Source organism: Meriones unguiculatus, chromosome 12, assembly GCF_030254825.1.
Source record: "Meriones unguiculatus strain TT.TT164.6M chromosome 12, Bangor_MerUng_6.1, whole genome shotgun sequence".
Lineage (NCBI taxonomy): Eukaryota > Metazoa > Chordata > Mammalia > Rodentia > Muridae > Meriones > Meriones unguiculatus.
In genome coordinates this window covers 67,788,027-67,807,078 of record NC_083360.1, presented here as the reverse complement: position 1 = coordinate 67,807,078, position 19,052 = coordinate 67,788,027, and the positions used below count along the sequence as shown (strand labels likewise).

The 19,052-nt window shown below is 39.9% G+C and overlaps 3 protein-coding genes across 3 annotated transcripts; all 3 read right to left on the bottom strand.

The window, feature by feature from the left end:
• Positions 1–490: 490 nt before the first annotated feature.
• LOC132646744 (interferon alpha-11-like) lies at positions 491–1,636 on the bottom strand. Its single transcript, XM_060365238.1, has one exon. It carries the CDS (start codon positions 1,326–1,328, stop codon positions 756–758), a length of 573 nt encoding a protein of 190 aa, XP_060221221.1. The 5' UTR covers positions 1,329–1,636; the 3' UTR covers positions 491–755.
• A 4,473-nt stretch (positions 1,637–6,109) lies between these two features.
• Positions 6,110–12,240, bottom strand: LOC132646698 (interferon alpha-1-like). The gene is made up of 2 exons (XM_060365212.1): positions 12,165–12,240; positions 6,110–7,100 (listed from the first exon to the last, which is right to left on the bottom strand). The coding sequence occupies exons 1-2, from the start codon at positions 12,238–12,240 to the stop codon at positions 6,436–6,438; spliced, it is 741 nt and encodes a 246-aa protein (XP_060221195.1). The 3' UTR covers positions 6,110–6,435.
• Positions 12,241–15,203: 2,963 nt separating this feature from the next.
• On the bottom strand, positions 15,204–16,185 carry LOC110543200 (interferon alpha-1-like). Its single transcript, XM_021629595.2, has one exon. It carries the CDS (start codon positions 16,121–16,123, stop codon positions 15,551–15,553), a length of 573 nt encoding a protein of 190 aa, XP_021485270.2. The 5' UTR covers positions 16,124–16,185; the 3' UTR covers positions 15,204–15,550.
• Positions 16,186–19,052: the final 2,867 nt, after the last annotated feature.

Sequence of the window (19,052 nt, the reverse complement as noted above, 5' to 3'; positions counted from 1 at the left end):
TACCTTTTTCTCAGAGGCGGGACCTGGGGCATCAACCCGCATGCAATCAGACATGTTCTTCTCTGGGTCCAAAGCGGCTGACCCTGAGTGCAGTGCTTAGCTTCGCATCCTGAGCGTAACATTTTAGCTCCCATGCTTGGGGAGACTGTCCTGCTTCAATGGCTGTAAAGGCCTGAATGGTCATGGCTGCATTACGCTGTTGTGAGACTCTAATCTTGCATATATACCACAGGCAAACCAAGGAGACCAACACCAGAAGGCCTGCTAACGCTCCCATGCCCGCCCATTCCTTCAGATGATTCATGGCTGCAGCAATCCATGATGATAATCCTGTGGCTAGTCCTGCGTCCACTCTGGTAGAATTTACAATGACAATGGCCACTCTCAGCTGCTCCATCGTAGAATCGAATTCTCCAGTCCAATTATAAAGTTTTTTTTATAAAGGAATTTTATTTGATTGCAAATTATTTGATTACAAATGATGGTTTGGTACATTAAAGAAACAATAAGACAGTAAGCTTTAAAATAAATGCCTGAAATTATATAAATAAATAAATAAATAAGTAAATAAATAAGACCTGATGGATAAAGAAAAAAAATGCTTTTACATATACAAAAACTTCAGTCTGTTTCGCTGAAACATTTAGTCAGGATGATTATATTCATCCCAAAATGAATGAGAGTTTTAAAGGCAGCTCATGAAGTGAGATAGAGTGTCTTACTCCAGCACAGTCCTCTCATCTTTGGCTCAGGACTCAGTCTTCTTCCTCTCTCCATCTGGCCAGCCAGTTGGCTGAGGAAGACAGGGCTCTCCACACTTGTACTCTGACAACCTCCCAGGCACAGGGACTGTGTTTCTTCTCTCTCAGGTAGACAGTGATCCTGTGGAAGTACTTCCTCACAGCCTCCACGGGGTCCTCCTGGGTCAGGGGAGATTCCTGCACCCCGACCTGCTGCCTCAGACAGGCCTGCAGGTCCTGGAGCTGCTGGTGGAGGCCGCTGCAGAATGTGTCTAGGAGGGTTGTCTCCCAAGCAGAAGAGGAGTCCTTTGAGCTGAAGAGGCTCAGGACCTGCTGGGTCAGCTCATTCAGGACAGGGATGGCTTGAGTCTTCTGGATCTGCTGGACATTCTCCTTCTCCAGAGGGAATCCAAAGTCCTTTCTGTCCTTGAGGCAGGAGACAGGGGAGAGTCTCCTCATTTGTGCCAGGAGTTTCAAGGCACTGTTGTTCTTCAGGTTATGTGTGTGAGGCAGGTCACATCCTAGAGAGCAGGTTGACCAGCAGCTCAGCACCACCAGGACCGTCAGGAAGGCACAGGGCTTCGACATTGTGGATGTTGCAGATGCTGCTTGTCCTCTGGGCTCTGTGGTCCTGAACCTTCCCCTCTAGGTTCTCTGAAGCCCATCCTGTGTGGATGTGTCTTAAATAGAGGAAACACTGATTTTCACTTTCTGAAAGCCACCCCACTTTCTTTAACACATTATCTGGTTTTGTCTGGGCATTTTTCTAAACCATTTTGATTTTCATTCTTGCTTCCTCTTTCACATCTTCCCTCTGAATGCTGTTTTACAGGTTTTCTTTTTCTAAATCGAATTGTTTTAATATTACAACAGAGATAAAAAGTTTTTGTTTGAAATTTATGTGCCTATTTTGAAGACAGAATTTCCTGTAAAAATTTTATAACTGTTATGGCAATACAATTGCTTTTTTATTTATATCAAGTATAAAAATATTTAATTTATAATTCCAGGTATGATACAAAATTTTCTAAGTTAAAATTTGTTGAAGTAATGGTATACCTTCATATTTTCCAATATTTAAAGCATTAAAATTATTTCTTCAAATTGCCTTCATTATGTATTATATAAAGTGATATAAAGGTTCAATGTAATCATCACTGTATATTAGATATCCAATTATTGTCATGCTATCTTGCGGGTCACTATATCTATGAGATTTACATACAGAAATCCTGTAAATATTTGGAGATTTATTAAAAAGTAACACAGGCACTGGGGAGATTACCAGTCAGTAAGTTCAGAAATGCCTGATGGTTTTCCAGCACAGGTGTCCACGCCTGTAATCCTGACACTGAGGAGGACACGCAGACATGTACATGGAGCACTGTATTATTCAGGCCACACTCTATGCACATGCAAATGCAAACACACAAGCATGGCTATGATAGCGCTTTCATATTCTAAAACGATATAACAAGTGTATGTTGGGCTTAGTTAAAATTAACATTGTTTATAATTACTAATTGAGTGCAAAGCCTACAGCGATACTGAATACAAAGAGGACTGGTGCAGGCCTCGCCATCCTCTGTTTCACAGTGCAGAACGACAGCAATAGAGTCAGCATGGCATTGGAATTAAAGCATGTGTTTGCTCAGTGGAATAGAGCTGAAGACACAGGCAGAAGTCCTCACACCCACTGACCCTCTTTTTTTTTTTTTTTTTTTTTTTTCAATGCAGTTAATTCAGGAACCTTGAACAATCATCTGACCCTGGGGAAAGCCAGCCCACTTTAAATAGCCTCTGGGTAGCCAACCTCAGCATGCCATGTGGGCAATGCAGATAGGTCCACATACATGGAAGCAAGCCAGATCCTCAGCCTTAGCCAAATATGGAGTTGTTTGTGACAGAGAGCACTCACCATCGGGAAGGTGGAAGGCAGAAACCAGCTCCATCTTTCAGGCGCGGCATTACGCAGCTCTCTACAGTTCCCCCTTTTTGTTTTGGACGCATCAGGCAAGAGTAGAGGTCTGATCTCTGATATTAGAAATAAATTGGGACTTTGTACTGATGTTCATTTAGGTGTCATCCACCCAAAGAGCATCAGACCCGTCCGATACCTATTTCTCAGAGGCGGGACCTGGGGCATCAACCCGCATGCAATCAGACATGCTCTTCTCTGACTGACCCTCATTTTTAAGAATACAAAGAATACAAAACTAAACAGTGGAAACAAGAGACTATCTTCAACAAATGGCTCTCGTCTGACTGGGTGATTGCCTGTAGAAGAATGAAAATCAACCCATCTTCATCTTCCTGTAAAATACTAACTCAGCTTCATAGGATGAAAGCCCTAGCTATATGACGTAGTAAACTGAATCTAATGGAAGAAAAGTGGTGAACAGGCTTGAGCTCCTTGGCAAGTGAGGGGACTTTTGAGGAGGACACTGAAAGCAGAAGCACTAAGGCGATGGCCAGCAGGTGGCGGTGTTCTCCAAAGGTTCATCACCGCTGCAGATCCAGTGTCCTTTCTGGCACTGTTTCATTGTTTCCTTCCTTCTTTTTTTCTCTCTCTCTCTTTTCTTCTTCCTTCTTTTAATTACTCTTTCTTCCTCTCACCTTTATCTTTCTTTTTTCTTTCTTTCTTCCTTCCTCACTTTTTCCTTCTTTCTACTTTTCCTTTTTTCTTCCTCTCTCATTCTTTTCGTTTTCTTCTCATTCCTTTCTTTCTTTTCTTTGACATGGATAGTATTAAGTCATTAAAAGAACATTCTCAACGTTCCAAAATAGAAAAAAAGTCTCTCACATGAATTTCTTCCAAACCTTGAACTGCTTCATTTTTGGTTTCAACTGGTGCCTATATATTTTTAGAAAAAAAAATCTAGGCAGAAATCAAGATGCAATGCAATGCAGTTGAACAGTGAGCAGAGCGGGTCAGTGTGCAGCAAATGAGGAGATCACACTGGGGCTTCCTGCATCAGGGAGTGGGAAACAAGGGCTGTGAGACTGAAAGCTGGGGGTCTGGGGAAGCAAGCAGGGCCTGGGAGTCTATCAGAAGGGAAGCTGTGTGTGTGCACATGTGTCCATAATTATATATAGTGTGTGTTGCTGTTATACAGTCCGTCCTGTTCAGTATATAAGTTTACCTGTCATTCACTTTCAGTTTTCATCTAGGAAACATATATATATATAGAGAGAGAGAGAGAGAGAGAGAAAGAGAGACAGAGAGAATATAGATATACACAAACATAAGGTGTTATGCAGCCATCAATCTCTTATTGAACACTGAATCTGAGATTACCCTTCAGTCTTCAGTGTGTCTAGCGCACAAATGCTCATGCAGTTCTGACACACAGCATCTGCTCTCAGTGCTTCAACTGTCTGTACGTTTCCATTTACTCTTTTGTCTTTCCTTGAGGTATGGTTTCATGGTAGAAGTCTCCACTTTCATTTTATTTCTCCTTTCTACTTTCCTAGAAAGAAACTTCTGACGTTGGGTGATGGAACTGAACCAAATGAGATGTCATCGGCAATGAAAGGTAAAGAAAAAAAAGTTTAATCCAAATAACAAAGTAATAGCAACAGTGTTAGCGTCTACGATAAAATAGACAGGATCTATGGTCACTAAATAAAATGATATTATGAAAGTGCCTATATTTTCAGTTGACTTTCAGGTTCAATGTAATCCAAATAAACCTTTCAATAATGTTTCTCTCACTTGGAAAACATACATGGAATCATGAAGATAGAAAAGAATGAAATCAGTGTTATAATTGTAGTGTCATAATTCCTGATTTAAAATTACATCTACACATCTGGTAGAGGGGTACTGCCCTGGACAACCCTCATCACAGAACCCTCTTGCTGTCCAAGCCAATAAACAGAGAGACCTGCAACTGCTCACTGAGCAGAAAATAAAAGGCTGATTTGCTGACCTCGAGGATCGTTGTAGAAGAGGAAACTAAAGAATGGGAAGAGCCAGAAGTAGAGGACAACAGTGAAGAGTGTTCTTGGACACAACAGGTTAGTTGCACAAATGGCCTAAAATTAGCGATGAAAGAATGAACAAGGCTAAGCCAGACAAAAATTCCATCTCAGAAAATGGAGGCAGTGTGGCTTGTAGCTGAGAAACTATGGCAACAGACAGCTGCTGGAGAGAGCAATTCCCTTATCCTCAGGGACAGGGCTCCTGAGAGAGGCTATTCATTCTCCAAGAAATGGTGCTGTACTGTGCACAAGTAGAAGACTGAGAAGAAGGAAGAGCAAAAGACAGAGGAGGAGGAGATGGAGAAGAAAAAAAGAGTAGAAGCAGGAGAAGCAGAAGAATCAGAAGAGAGGAAAATAAGGAGCAAAGCCCATAAAACTGAGAGGAAATAGCAATGTTTGAAATGACTAATTTTAGAGGCAGTTCACTCCCCTGGTGGGCTTCCTCTAAGGGCTGGTTCTTGAGGCTATTCTGAATGAGGTTGTTTCCCAGATTGTTCTTGGTATATTTGTATGTGCTGTAAAGGGAGGTAGTCATTTTCCTTGATCTATTTTGTATTGCTCTACACGGTCTCACTCATATCTAGAACCCAAAAGAGTTGAACTCATCAAAGGCTCCAGAAGTCATGGAAGTCAGATGGAAGACTAATCTGGGGAATATTAGGCCAAAGAGAACTAAGAGACAATGTGACAGGGCAAGATTCTCTGCATTCCACTGCACAGCATGCTGGGATACCTGCAGAAGAATACTGTAAACTTGAGAGAAGTTGAGGGAGGCAGTAGGATTTGTCTAAACATTCTGCAGTGTACTGTGTATCCAATCTGTTTCTGGATACTGTTTATTTATTTAACTTTTATGGTACCGATTATACTCTTGACAACATTTGAATATTTTGAAGAGATACCAAAGTTACTAACAAGAAGTGACTATAAAAGCGTTTTATTTGAATATAAAATAATTAAATATTTAGAAAAAAATTATAAAGAAATATTAAGCTTTGGTACATCAAAGAAAAATAAGAAAACAAGAATTAACATAAATACTTAAGTTATGTTAGTATTAAAATTAATAAATAAATAAACAGTTATGAGCAAATGGACACAGAATCAAATGCTTTTACTTATATACAAACTTTTTTCTGTTTTGCTGAAACATCTAGGTAGGTTGATTATATTCATTCCTGGAAGGAAACGCTTCCAGGGATTTTAAACACTGTGTGGCATATCGAGTCAGATTTTTGGATACTGTTTATCTGTATGATTTTTATGGTGCAGAGTATAATGTTAAAACAGTGGAAAAATTTAAAGAGATACTGAATTAACTAATGAAAAGTGTTTTATAAAATAATTTTATTTGAATACAAAATAATTTACATACATAAGGTAACTACATTTTACTACATTAAAGAAAAATTAAGACAGCAAAATTTAACATAAACACCACAAAGATTTAATATAAATAAGACAGCAAGATTTAACATACATAATAAATTATATAAATAGTAAAATAATCAATAAATAAATACAAAAATAATAAGACCATGGATAAAGAAACAAATGCTTTTTCATATACAAAATGTTTGCTCTGTTTCGCTGAAACATCTAGTCAGGATGATTATATTCATCCCAAAATGAATGAGAGTTTTAAAGGAAGCTCATGAAGCGAGATAGAGTGTCCTAGTCCAGCACAGTCCTCTCCTCTTTGGCTCAGGACTCAGTCCTTCTCCTCTCTCCGTCTGGCCAGCCAGTGGGCTGAGGAAGACAGGGCTCTCCACACTTGTGCTCTGACCACCTCCCAGGCACAGGGGCTGTGTTTCTTCTCTCTGAGGTAGACAGTGATCCTGTGGAAGTACTTCCTCACAGCCTCCATGGGGTCCTCGTGAGTCAGGGGAGATTCCTGCACCCCCACCTGCTGCCTCACACAAGCCTGCAGGTCCTTGAGCTGCAGGAGGAGGCCGGTGCAGAATGTGTCTAGGAGGGTTATCCTCCAAGGAGAAGAGGAGTCCTTTGAGCAGAAGAGGCTCAGGACCTGCTGGGTCAGCTCATTCAGGACAGGGATGGCTTGGGTTTTCTGGATCTGCTGGATATTCTCCTTCTCCAGAGGGAATCCAAAGTCCTTTCTGTCCTTGAGGCAGGAGATAAGGGAGAGTCTCCTCTTTTGTTCCAGGAGTGTCAAGGCACTGTTGTTCTTCAGGTTATGTGTGTGAGGCAGGTCACATCCTAGAGAGCAGGGTGACCAGTAGCTCAGCACCACCAGGACCGTCAAAAAGGCACAGGGCCTCGAAATTGTGAATGTTGCAGATGCTGCTGGTCCTCTGGGCTGTGTGGTCCTGAACCTTCCCCTCCATGTTCTCTGAAGCCTGTCCTTTGTGGATGTGTCTTAAATAGGGGACACACTACTTTTCACTTTCTGAATGCCTTTTTCTTACTTTCTAATATCTTTTCACTTTCTTTAACTAATTTTCTGCTTGTGTCTGTGCATTTTTATACCATTTTGGTTTTCATGATTGCTTCCTCTTTCACTACTGCCTTCCATAAGTTGTTTTTAAGGTTCTATTTTCTGATCGGAATTGACATTAATTATTACAAAACAGATATTTTTTTTCACATTTACACATTTAGTATAAAGACAAAATTTTTGTAAATTGTCCTATAAAGGTTCTTGGTGATGCAAATTTGTTTAAATTTAAACATGTAAAAATAGTGCTGTCCTTTAACTTTTTTCTATATTTGAAGTTCTCTGATTGAGTTATCAACTGTAGTATAAATATATATAAAAGGATAATTTAGTCATCATTGTATACTAATTATTTTTCCAGTGATTCGTAAGCCATCATGAGGGTACAATGTGTACAACAGCTTCCCCTTGAAGCTTGATGAGCTCAGTCTGTTTTCTTGAACCCATGTTTACATCAAGAAACCCACAACTGTAACATGGCTCCTAGCACAAATTTACAAGTTGGCAAAGTGTTCATGCTTTCTCTCTCCCCATTCTCCATCATGTACAAAATTACACATTCACACACTCACTCATTTGTGACAACACCTCATGTGTGTTTTGATTCTCTCCCTGAGTTTTCTTTTGATATATTGAATTCTTCGATTCAAAGACTTCTTGCTGTCTTTGCCTCATAGTGCCTCTCCACTGATTTTTCTTTTTCATGGATAGAGAGCTTCCTATCTAGCTCTACCACTCCTGCATATATCTAAAATATGTTCAAGTACACAACAAGGACATTAGTTCAACCATGTTTCTAGCAGGTTTATTCGTAACAGTCAGAACATAGAAACAACACAGATGTCCCTCAAAGGAGGAATGGATACAGAAATGGTGGTACAATTAAACAATGGAATACTACTCAGCAGTTAAAAACAAGGAAATCATGAAATTTACAGGCAAAATGGTGGGATTTAGAAAAGATCATCCTGAGAGACGTATCCCAGAATCAGAAAGACACACACAGTATATACTCTCTTATAAGTGGATACTAGACATATAATATAGGATGAACATACACAAATGAACACCTAGAGAAGCTGAGCTGGCAGGAACTGGGTAAGATGATCAATCCTCACTCACAAAGGCAAACTGACATAGGAAGAAGGAGAAAACAAGAAACAGCATTTTCTCATTTTATCTGTTATATTTTTGCATGATCTTGTGTCTAGCTGTGTTTCTGATTATTGCTTTGAAATCTTTTCAAGCATATTAACACTTTTCTTCTTCCCCGAAATCTGTCACTCTCTGTCATTTTCATGACTCCAGAGCACCTTACAAATGAAATATAGGTTGATTTATAATCCCACCTTACTCTTCTTTGCAAGACTGTGTCTGCTGAGAGATCCTTATTTTCTTTCCTTCTTTGAGTCACTTAACTTGGTTGAACATCAAACACAGCAAGTCACATTCTTCCATCCCAGTAAACCGAATAACCAGAAAGTTGTGTTACTTACTCACTTCCTTAAGCAAACAGTACAATCGTCTTTTTAGGTTCTACAACAATATCAGAGTCTGACAATTCTCTTTTTCTGAAAATCACAATTGCTATTAATTTATCATACACAAATATTGTAAATTTTTTATCCTTACTCATTATTAAACAAAATACCCACTAGGGATATTTTCAGTCAGGAACATGCTTGCAGTAAATGCACAAATAATTGATCGATTGCCCATAAGCCATGTAAAAGCTAGTAAAAGAATACATGCCTGTAATCATGACACTGAGGAGAAGACACAGTCATTTACGTGGAGTGCTGTATGAGTCAGTGTTCTCTAGAGTAACAACATTGATAGACAGAGTCCCTCTCTCACTCTCTCTCTCTCTATGTACATATACATATATATGTGTATGAGGTATTAGAGTTACTTCTAGGCTGTGGGCCAGCTAATGCAAAAAGCATTGTTAACTTATGGAAGGTCCAAAAATCCAGTAACTTTTCATCCTACAAGGCTGGATATCTTAGTTGATATTCAGTATGTGCCAGAATGCAAAACAAGTAGGCTCCGAAACTAGTACAGGAATGGACTTGCTAGTGAGGGGAGAACATGCAGACCAACAGCAAAGCTTCCTTCATTTATCCTCCTATGCAGGCTTCCAGCAGAAGGTGGGGCCCACATTAGCAGTGAGTCTCCACACTTCACAGGTTAGATTTATGCTGTATTTTCCCATCTTAAAGATTCTGATTGGCAGTGGATCTCCCCACCCCAATTTAAGGAAAACTCCCTCACACCTGTGACCCTACAGTTGGGCTTTCATCTTTCAGTTGTAGTCAAGTTGATAACCAATAACAGCCACAACTACCTCAAAGGCCAGTCAGTCTCACCGCAGTGGTGAGTGCTAGCTTAAGGGAAAGGACTTGTCACAGAAAACTAGGTAGAAAGTGATGGGAGTAAAAGCCCAACATTGAAAGACATCTGGCCACACTGTATGCACATGGAAATGCAAACACACAGCATGTGTATGTAATGGGGTTGTTATAATTTGTATATTACAGAAGCCTAGTGATTTTTAAAAAGCATGTGAGTATAATAAAAACAGATAGTTGATTGTTGAAGTAAAATGGAAGACCATGACCTAAGTCTTCACACCTACTGACAGCTTGTTTTTTTTTTTTTACAGAGAATACACAATTACACACTGGAAATATGACAGCATCTTCAACAAATGGCGTTGGTCCTACTGGATGGATCATTAGTTGACAGCTCACTCTTAAGAAGAAGTTGATAAAGCTCTAGGATTTCCATACATACAGATGCACACTGTCTTCCTCCCTCCAAGTGTCCAGCAGAACTCAGAGATGATGGGTGGAAAAAGAAATATGAAATGGCAGAGAAACTCCTAAAGAAATGCTCAACGTCCTTAGTCATTCAGCAAATGCAATTCAAAACAACCTGAGATTCAACCTCACACACATCAGAATGGATAAAATAAAAAACTCAAGTGATGACACATGCAGAGAGGGTGTGGAGAAAGGGGAACCCTCCTCCCATTGCTGGTGGGTATGCAACCTAGAGCAACCATTTTGGAAACCAATCTGGTGCTTTCTCGGAAAATTAGGAGTATGCTACATCAAGATCCAGCCATATTGCAACTAGGCATTTAGCCGAAAAATGCTCAAGTACACAACAAGGACATTTGCTCCACTATGTTCATAGCAGCATTATTCATAATCGCCAGAATCTGGAAACAACCTAGACACCCCCTCAATTGAACAATGGATGCAGAAATCGTGGTACATTTACACAATGGAATACTACTCAGCAATTAAAAACTAGGACATTGTGAAAATTTCAGGCAAATGGTGGGAATTAGAAAAGATCATGCTGAATGAGTTAACCCAGAAGCAGAAAGACTCATATGGTATATACTCACTTATAAGTGGATATTAGCCATATAATAGAGAATAAACATACTAAAATCTATAGGCCCAAAGAAGCTAAGCAACAAGGAGGATCCTAGGGAATATGCTTAATCCTCAGGATAGACATGGGAAGTTGGAGAAGACAGGGACCAGGACAGGAGCCTTCTAAGGGGACCTCTAAAGGACTCTACCCATCAGGATATTGATTGAAGGAGATACTGAAACTCATGGCCATTCTTTGGACAGAGTGCAGAAAACCTCATGGAATAAGAGTGAGATAGAAAGACCTGGAGGGATCAGGAACTCCACAAGAAGACCAACACAGCCCAAACATCTGAGCCGAGGGGGGCCTGCAGAGACTGATACTCCAACCAAGGACCATGCATGGAGAGGACCTAGACCCTCTGCTCAGATAAAGCCCATGGGCAGCTTAGTTTCTAAGTGGATTTTCTATTAAGGGGAGCAAAGGGTTTCTCTGACATGAACTCAGCTAACAGCTCTGTAATCACCTCCCAGTGGTGGGGGTGTAGCCTTGCCAGTCCACAGAGGATGATGATGCAGCCAGCCCTGATGAGACGTGGTAGTCGAGGGTCAGATGGAAGGGGACAAGGTCCTCCCATTTCAGTGGACTAGGAAATGGCATTGGTGCAGAAACTGGTTGGTGGGTGAGACTGGGAGGAAATGGAGGGTGCTACAGCTGGGATACAAAGCAAATAAACTGTGATAAAGTAATAAATGTTAAACTATAAAAAAAAATAGAATCTCTGTGCTGGTATGGGCAAAACCACAGAGCTTGTTCCATTAGGATTAAGAACTAGGTTTTCTGAAACAATTAAGAGTGCCCATAGTTGAGGTACCAGTCTATCCAGGGCACCCAGGCCCAGTTTTTTGGGGGTCTGTTAGTCTCTTTTTGGAGATCCTGTCTCCTCCAGGTCTTTCTATTTCCCCCTTCCTTCATTAACGTCCATAGATTTTGCCCATAATTTGGTTATGGGTCTCAGCTTTTGCTTTGATACCTCTATCAGTAGATTCTTTCAGAGTCCATCTGTTGTAGGCTCCTGTCCTGTTCCCAGTTTTCTCCTGCTTCCAGCGTCTATAGCTTTTGTCCTTCTGAATGAGCATTTTTCTAGGGTCTTCCTTATTGTGTCGCTTCTTAAGGGATATAGATTTTAGTATGTTTATCCTATAATATATGTCTAATAACCACTTATGAGTATGAAAACACCATGTGTGTCTTTCTGCTTCTGTGATACATCACTCAACATGATCTTTTCTTGTTGCCTCCATTTGAATGCATAATTCATGATTTCCTTGTTTTCAATAACTGAGTAGTATTGGGTAGGGAGGTGGCATTGGGAGGCGATGAGGGCGGGGCCACAGCCAGAATACAAATTGAATAAACTATAATAAATCATGATAATAGTAATAACGAGGATGATATAAAAGTCAAAATTTAACAGTGTGACCATGACCGGAACCTGGATTCATTTTACAAGATGTGGCACGTTCCTCTGTGGAAGATGTTATCCGAACGCTTGAAGTCTCAGATCAAAAGGCAGTTCAAACCCGCGCATTTACCCAGCTCATTGTTTCCGGTACCAGCAGGCAGAGCAGCAGGCAGAGACTCTTCTGTGGGTTCAGAGGACACCCGCATTCCTAGCTCTGGGTTGGTTTGCTCAGTTGCACGATGCAGTCCAAATGTTTTCCTTAATCATCAGAAACTGTGAGCTTGGTTGTGAATAGCTCCTGACGAGACTACAGAAAGACTCCTCCTTCTCCAGAGAACTTCGACTGTAGAAGGCTTGAGGGAAAAGACTCACAGTGACCGTTTTGTGCCTGTGTAGCCGACTTGCTAAACGTCGGTTCAGAAGACATGAACGCTGAGGACATGAACCTGAGAGCATTTTCCCTCCCTCGGATGAGAAGTGAAGGAAATGAAATCCTCCAAACTAATGTCGGTTCTTCTGGGGGAAAGCTTGTTTTAGTGTGGAGGAAACTGCCAAGGAACTGAATTCTCTGGAGAAGTTGCCACCTTTGGACTCAGTTTGTTCTTTGCAGGCCATGGCCGGTAGATGGAGCCCGTCTCTAAGTATTGTTCAGCTTTGAAGATTTTGTTTCCTTTTTCTTTCTTTCTTTCTTTCTTTCTTTCTTTCTTTCTTTCTTTCTTTCTTTCTTTCTTTCTTTCTTTCTTTCTTTCTTTCTTTCTTTCTTTCTTTCTTTCTTTCTTTCTTTCTTTCTTTCTTTCCTTCTCTTCCTTTCTTTCTCTTTCTTTCTTTTTTCTTTCTCTTTCTTCCTTTCTTTTTTCTTTCTTTTTTCTTTCGCTTTCTTTCTTTTTTCCTTTCGTTCCTTTCTTTCTTTTTTCATTCTTTCATTCCTCCTTCCTTCCTTCCTTCCTTTCTTTCTTCATTTCTTTCTTTCTCTCTTTTTTCTTTCCTTCCTTCCTTCTTTCTTTCCTTTCTCTCTTTCTTTTCTCCCCTTCCTTCCTTTTCATTTCATTCAGCAATAGGTCATTAGAAGAACATTCTCTAAGTTTAAAAAATAAGAGAATATTCCTCAAATGCAAGGTTTTTTTTTTTAAATAAACCTTGAACAGCTTAATTTTTTGGTTTCATACATGGTTATGCATTTTAAGAAAAAATATCACTCAGGAGTCAAGATGTAATAGTAAACAATTGTGCAGTGAGCAGAGCTGGGTAATGAGGCGCAGAACTGGGCCATTTTACATGGGGGTCTGGAGAAGGTGGGCAAGGGCTGTGAACTGAAAGATGGGTTCAGGGAATGCAGGGACATACAGGGAGTGTATCAGAAAAAAGAGCTGTGTATGTGCACATGTATGTAATCAAATATAGTATGAACTCCTATTACATGGTACATTATGTATATTACATAAGTTTATCTATAATTCCACTTTCAGTTACGGTGTAGGACACTGAGTCCCGTATAAACCATTTGTCACCCATCAATTTCTTATTGAACATTGAATTTGAGATTAATCATCAGTCTCCATTGTGTCTGACAGACAGCAACTGCTCTCAGTCCTTCAACTGTATGTATTTTACCATGTAATATTTCATCTTTCCTGGAGTAGTTGGTTTCATGGCAGAAGTCTCCACTTCTGTGTTTCTTTTTTTTTTCTTCTGAGCTGGAAAAAAACTCTGATGTTATTTTGTGGCATTGAATCCAAAAATATGAGATCACAGAAAGTTGAAGTGAGAGAAAGGAACTGATGTGCCATCAAAAACAAAAACAAAACAAAACAACAACAACAAAAAACCAAAGTAATAATAACTACGTTAGCTACTAAGATAAAATAGACAAAAGCTATGGACATTAAATAAAATAATGTTATGAAAGCAATCTTTCAAGTGATATTCTGGGCCCATAAAATCCAAATGAAACTTTCAATAATGTTTCTCCCAGAAGTATCACTTTAAAGGACATATGGAATCAAAGCTACCAAATAATTAAAAGCGGGGTTGTATTTGTAGAATCACAATACCTGATTTCAAATTATAGCTATTAATCTAAAGAGACCTACTGCACTGGATAACTCTTACCACAGAACTCAGTTGCAGTCTAAACCAATAGACCCAGAGACCCACACCTGACCACTGAGCAGAAAATAAAAGGCTGATTTTCTGGGCTCAAGAATCATTCACAGAAGAGGGAGTGGAAGGAAGGTAAGATCCAGAGGGGTGCGTGATACACCAAGGGAGCGTCATGGACACAACAGGTGAGTTGTACAAATGACCTAAAAAAGGTTATGACTGAGTGAACAAGACCAAGTGAGATAAAAAAATATATATCTCATCTTGAAAAGTGAAGGTAAAATCACCTCTAGAGCTGAGAAACTGTGGCAAATGTTGGCTGCTGGGAGATGGAGATTCAGAAATGGCTCAAGAATGGGGACCCAGAAAGAAGCTACCCTAGTTCTAAAGATGGTGTTGTACTAAAAAGAAAGACAAAAATAAAGGAGGAGGAGGGTGAGGACAAGAAGGAGAAAAAGGAAGAGGAAGAAGTGGATGACGATGATGAAGAAGAAAAGAAGAATAATCATTGAGAAGGGGAAAGAGAAAAGCCCATGAAATGAGTGCAAATAGTACTAATAGAAAAGTTTGATTATGGTGGTATTTGGCTCCCCTACTGGGATTTATTCCAAGGCTGGTTCTTGAGGTTATTATGAATGGGGTTAATCCCAGGTTTTCCATGGTATATTTTTGTCTGTGCTATGAAGGCAGCTGAGTCATTCTTCTTGATCTATTTTATGCTGCTGTACATGATCTCACTCATATTTGGATTACAGAACAGGTAAACCTGTCAAAGTTGAGAGTAGATGGTAGGTACCAGAGGTCATGGAAGTCAAACAGAAAATTAATCTAAAAAATTTTAGGTCAAAAAGGACTATGTAACAGTGTGAGGGAGCAAGATTCTCTGGCTTTCCATTGCACAGAATGCTGGCTAAACCTCCAGAAGCATAATGTAGACTGGAGATGAGCAGAGAAAGTTCAAGGGTTTATGTAAACACTGCACAGGATCCCTCAATATCCAGTCTGATTTTTTAATACTGATTATTTGTTTAATTTTTATGGTGATGAGAATAATGTTAAAAGCATTGGAAAAATTGAAAAACATACTGAATTTACTAATGAAAAGTGTTTTATAAAACAATTTTATTTGAGTGCAAATTGTTTGATTACAAATGATGGTTTGGTACATTAAAGAAACAATAAGACAGTAAGCTTTAAAATAAATGCCTGAAATTAAATAAATAAATAAATAAATAAGACCTAATGGATAAAGAAAAAAAATGCTTTTACATATACAAAAACTTTGCTCTGTTTCGCTGAAACATCTGGTCAGGATGACTATATTCATCCCAAAATGAATGAGAGTTTTAAAGGAAGCTCATGAAGCAAGATAGAGTGTCCTAGTCCAGCACAGTCCTCTCCACTTTGGCTCAGGACTCAGTCCTCCTCCTCTCTCCGTCTGGCCAGCCAGTGGGCTGAGGAAGACAGGGCTCTCCACACTTGTACTCTGACAACCTCCCAGGCACAGGGGCTGCGTTTCTTCTCTCTCAGGTAGACAGTGATCCTATGGAAGTACTTCCTCACAGCCTCCACGGGGTCCTCCTGGGTCAGGGGAGATTCCTGCACCCCGACCTGCTGCCTCAGACAGGCCTGCAGATCCTGGAGCTGCTGGAGGAGGCCGCTGCAGAATGTGTCTAGGAGGGTTGTCTTCCAAGGAGAAGAGGAGTCCTTTGAGCTGAAGAGGCTCAGGACCTGCTGGGTCAGCTCATTCAAGACAGGGATGGCTTGAGTCTTCTGGATCTGCTGGACATTCTCCTTCTCCAGAGGGAATCCAAAGTCCTTTCTGTCCTTGAGGCAGGAGACAGGGGAGAGTCTCCTCATTTGTGCCAGGAGTGTCAAGGCTCTCTTGTTCCTGAGGTTATGTGTGTGAGGCAGGTCACATCCTAGAGAGCAGGTTGACCAGCAGCTCAGCACCACCAGGACCGTCAGGAAGGCACAGGGCTTCGACATTGTGGATGTTGCAGATGCTGCTGGTCCTCTGGGCTCTGTGGTCCTGAACCTTCCCCTCTAGGTTCTCTGAAGCCCATCCTGTGTGGATGTGTCTTAAATAGAGGAAACACTGATTTTCACTTTCTGAAAGCCACCCCACTTTCTTTAACACATTATCTGGTTTTGTCTGGGAATTTTTCTAAACCATTTTGATTTTCATTCTTGCTTCCTCTTTCACATCTTCCCTCTGAATGCTGTTTTACAGGTTTTCTTTTTCTAAATCGAATTGTTTTAATATTACAACAGAGATAAAAAGTTTTTGTTTGAAATTTATGTGCCTATTTTGAAGACAGAATTTCCTGTAAAAAATTTATAACTGTTATGGCAATACAATTGTGTTTTATTTATATCAAGTATAAAAATATTTAATTTATAATTCAAAGTATGATGCAAAATTTTCTAAGTTAAATTTTGTTGAAGTAATGGTATACCTTAAAATTTTCCAAAATTTAAAGCAGTAAAATGATTTCTTCAAATTGCCTTCATTATGTATAATATAAATTGATATAAAGCTTCAATGTAATCATCACTGTATATTAGATATCTAATTATTGTCATGCTGTCCTGAGGGCTTAATGTGTGATAGACTTGCATTTCAAGCCTGTTGACTGAGTTGGATTACTGGAACCCAGGGTGTGCCTGGAGGACCAACACCTGACAGGTGACCTCCATCCACAGCACTCACCATGTAACTTGTAGCTTGTGTGTGATCTCTTTCTCTCTCATCTGTTTATTTCTGTCTCTCTTTCTCTCATTCTCTCATCGGTGTATCTGTCTCTCTCAGAGGCATAACTACACTTTCACACACTCACTCATTCGTGACAAAGGCCCCTCATTTGTGCTTTGAAGCTGTCCCTGCATTTTCCTTTGACACTGAATTCTTCAGTTCTAAGATCTATGACTCTGTCTTTAAATCATCTCTTTACTGATTTTCTCTTTCATTGCCTGGGTTTCCCTGATTTAATTGGTTGTATCTGTACACGATCTTGTAGCTCCTTGTGTCTCTGAGCACCGATTTCAAAACTTGTGACAAGGATTTCAGCACTTTGCTTTTACTCTCAGAAATCTAACTGCTCTTGCTCTTTCATTATTCTATGGCACCTTAAGATTGAAATGTAGATTAATCTATAATCCCAACTGACAATTACTAACACCACACTGTGAGAGACCCCCATTTTCCTTCCTTTCTCTTTGTGTCATTTAACATGGTCAAGCACAACTTTTCATTTTTTATTTTTTTGCTTCCGTTCCAATCAACTGAAAAGTCAGAAACTGTTTTTCTTCCTTATTTTATTTTTTCTTTATCAAAGAGTAACATTCCCCCTTTATTCCAGATCTATTTCAATATCCATATTTGTCAGCTTTCTTTTCTGACAGACACTATATCAATGAGTTTTTCATACAGAAATCCTGTAAATATTTGGAGATTTATTAATAAGTAACACAGGCACTGGGGAGATTACCAGTCAGTAAGTTCAGAAATGCCTGATGGTTTTCCAGCACAGGTGTCCACGCCTGTAATCCTGACACTGAGGAGGACACGCAGACATGTACATGGAGCACTGTATTATTCAGGCCACACTCTATGCACATGCAAATGCAAACACACAAGCATGGCTATGATAGCGCTTTCATATTCTAAAACGATATAACACGTGTATGTTGGGCTTAGTTAAAATTAACATTGTTTATAATTACTAATTGAGTGCAAAGCCTACAGCGATACTGAATACAAAGAGGACTGGTGCAGGCCTCGCCATCCTCTGTTTCACAGTGCAGAACGACAGCAATAAACTCAACATGGCATTGGAATTGAAACATGCGGTTCCTCAATGGAATAGAGTTGAAAACACAGGCTGAAGTCCTCACACCCACTGACCCTCATTTTTAAGAAAGAATACAAAACAGTGGAAACAAGAGACTATCTTCAACTAATTGCTCTCGTCCGACTGGATGATTGCCTGTAGAAGAATGAAAATCAACCCATCTTCATCTTCCTGTAAAATACTAACTCAGCTTCATAGGATGAAAGCCCTAGCTATATGACGTAGTAAACTGAATCTGATGGAAGAGAAAGTGGTGAACAGGCTTGAGCTCCTTGGCAAGTGAGGGGACTTTTGCAGAGGACACTGAAAGCAGAAGCACTAAGGCCATGGCCAGCAGGTGGCGGTGTTCTCCAAACGTTCATCACTGCTGCAGATCCAGTGTCCTTTCTGGCAGTTTTCATTGTTTCCTTACTTCCTTTCTTCTCTCTCTCTTCTTTTTTTTTTCCTTCCTTCTTTTAATTACTCTTTCTTCCTCTCACTTTTATCTTTCTTTTTTCTTTCTTTCTTCCTTTCTCACTTTTTCCTTCTTTCTACTTTTCCTTTTTTCTTTCTCTCTCATTCTTTTCGTTTCTTTCTCTTTCCTTTTTTTCTTTCTTTTCTTTGACATGGATAGCATTAAGTCATTAAAAGAACATTCTCAACGTTCCAAAATAGGAAAAAAGTCTCTCACATGAAATTCTTACAAATCTTGAACTGCTTCATTTTTGGTTTCAACTGGTGCCTATATATTTTCAGAAAAAAAAAATCCAGGCAGAAATCAAGATGCAATGCAATGCAATGCAGTTGGACAGTGAGCAGAGCGGGTCAGTGTGCAGCAAATGAGGAGATCACACTGGGGCTTCCTGCATCAGGGAGTGGGAAACAAGGGCTGTGAGACTGAAAGCTGGGGGTCTGGGGAAGCAAGCAGGGCCTGGGAGTCTATCAGAAGGGAAGCTGTGTGTGTGCACATGTGTCCATAATTATATATAGTGTGTGTTGCTGTTATACAGTCTGTCCTGTTCAGTATATAAGTTTACCTGTCATTCCACTTTCCGTTTTCATCTAGGAAACATATATATATATAT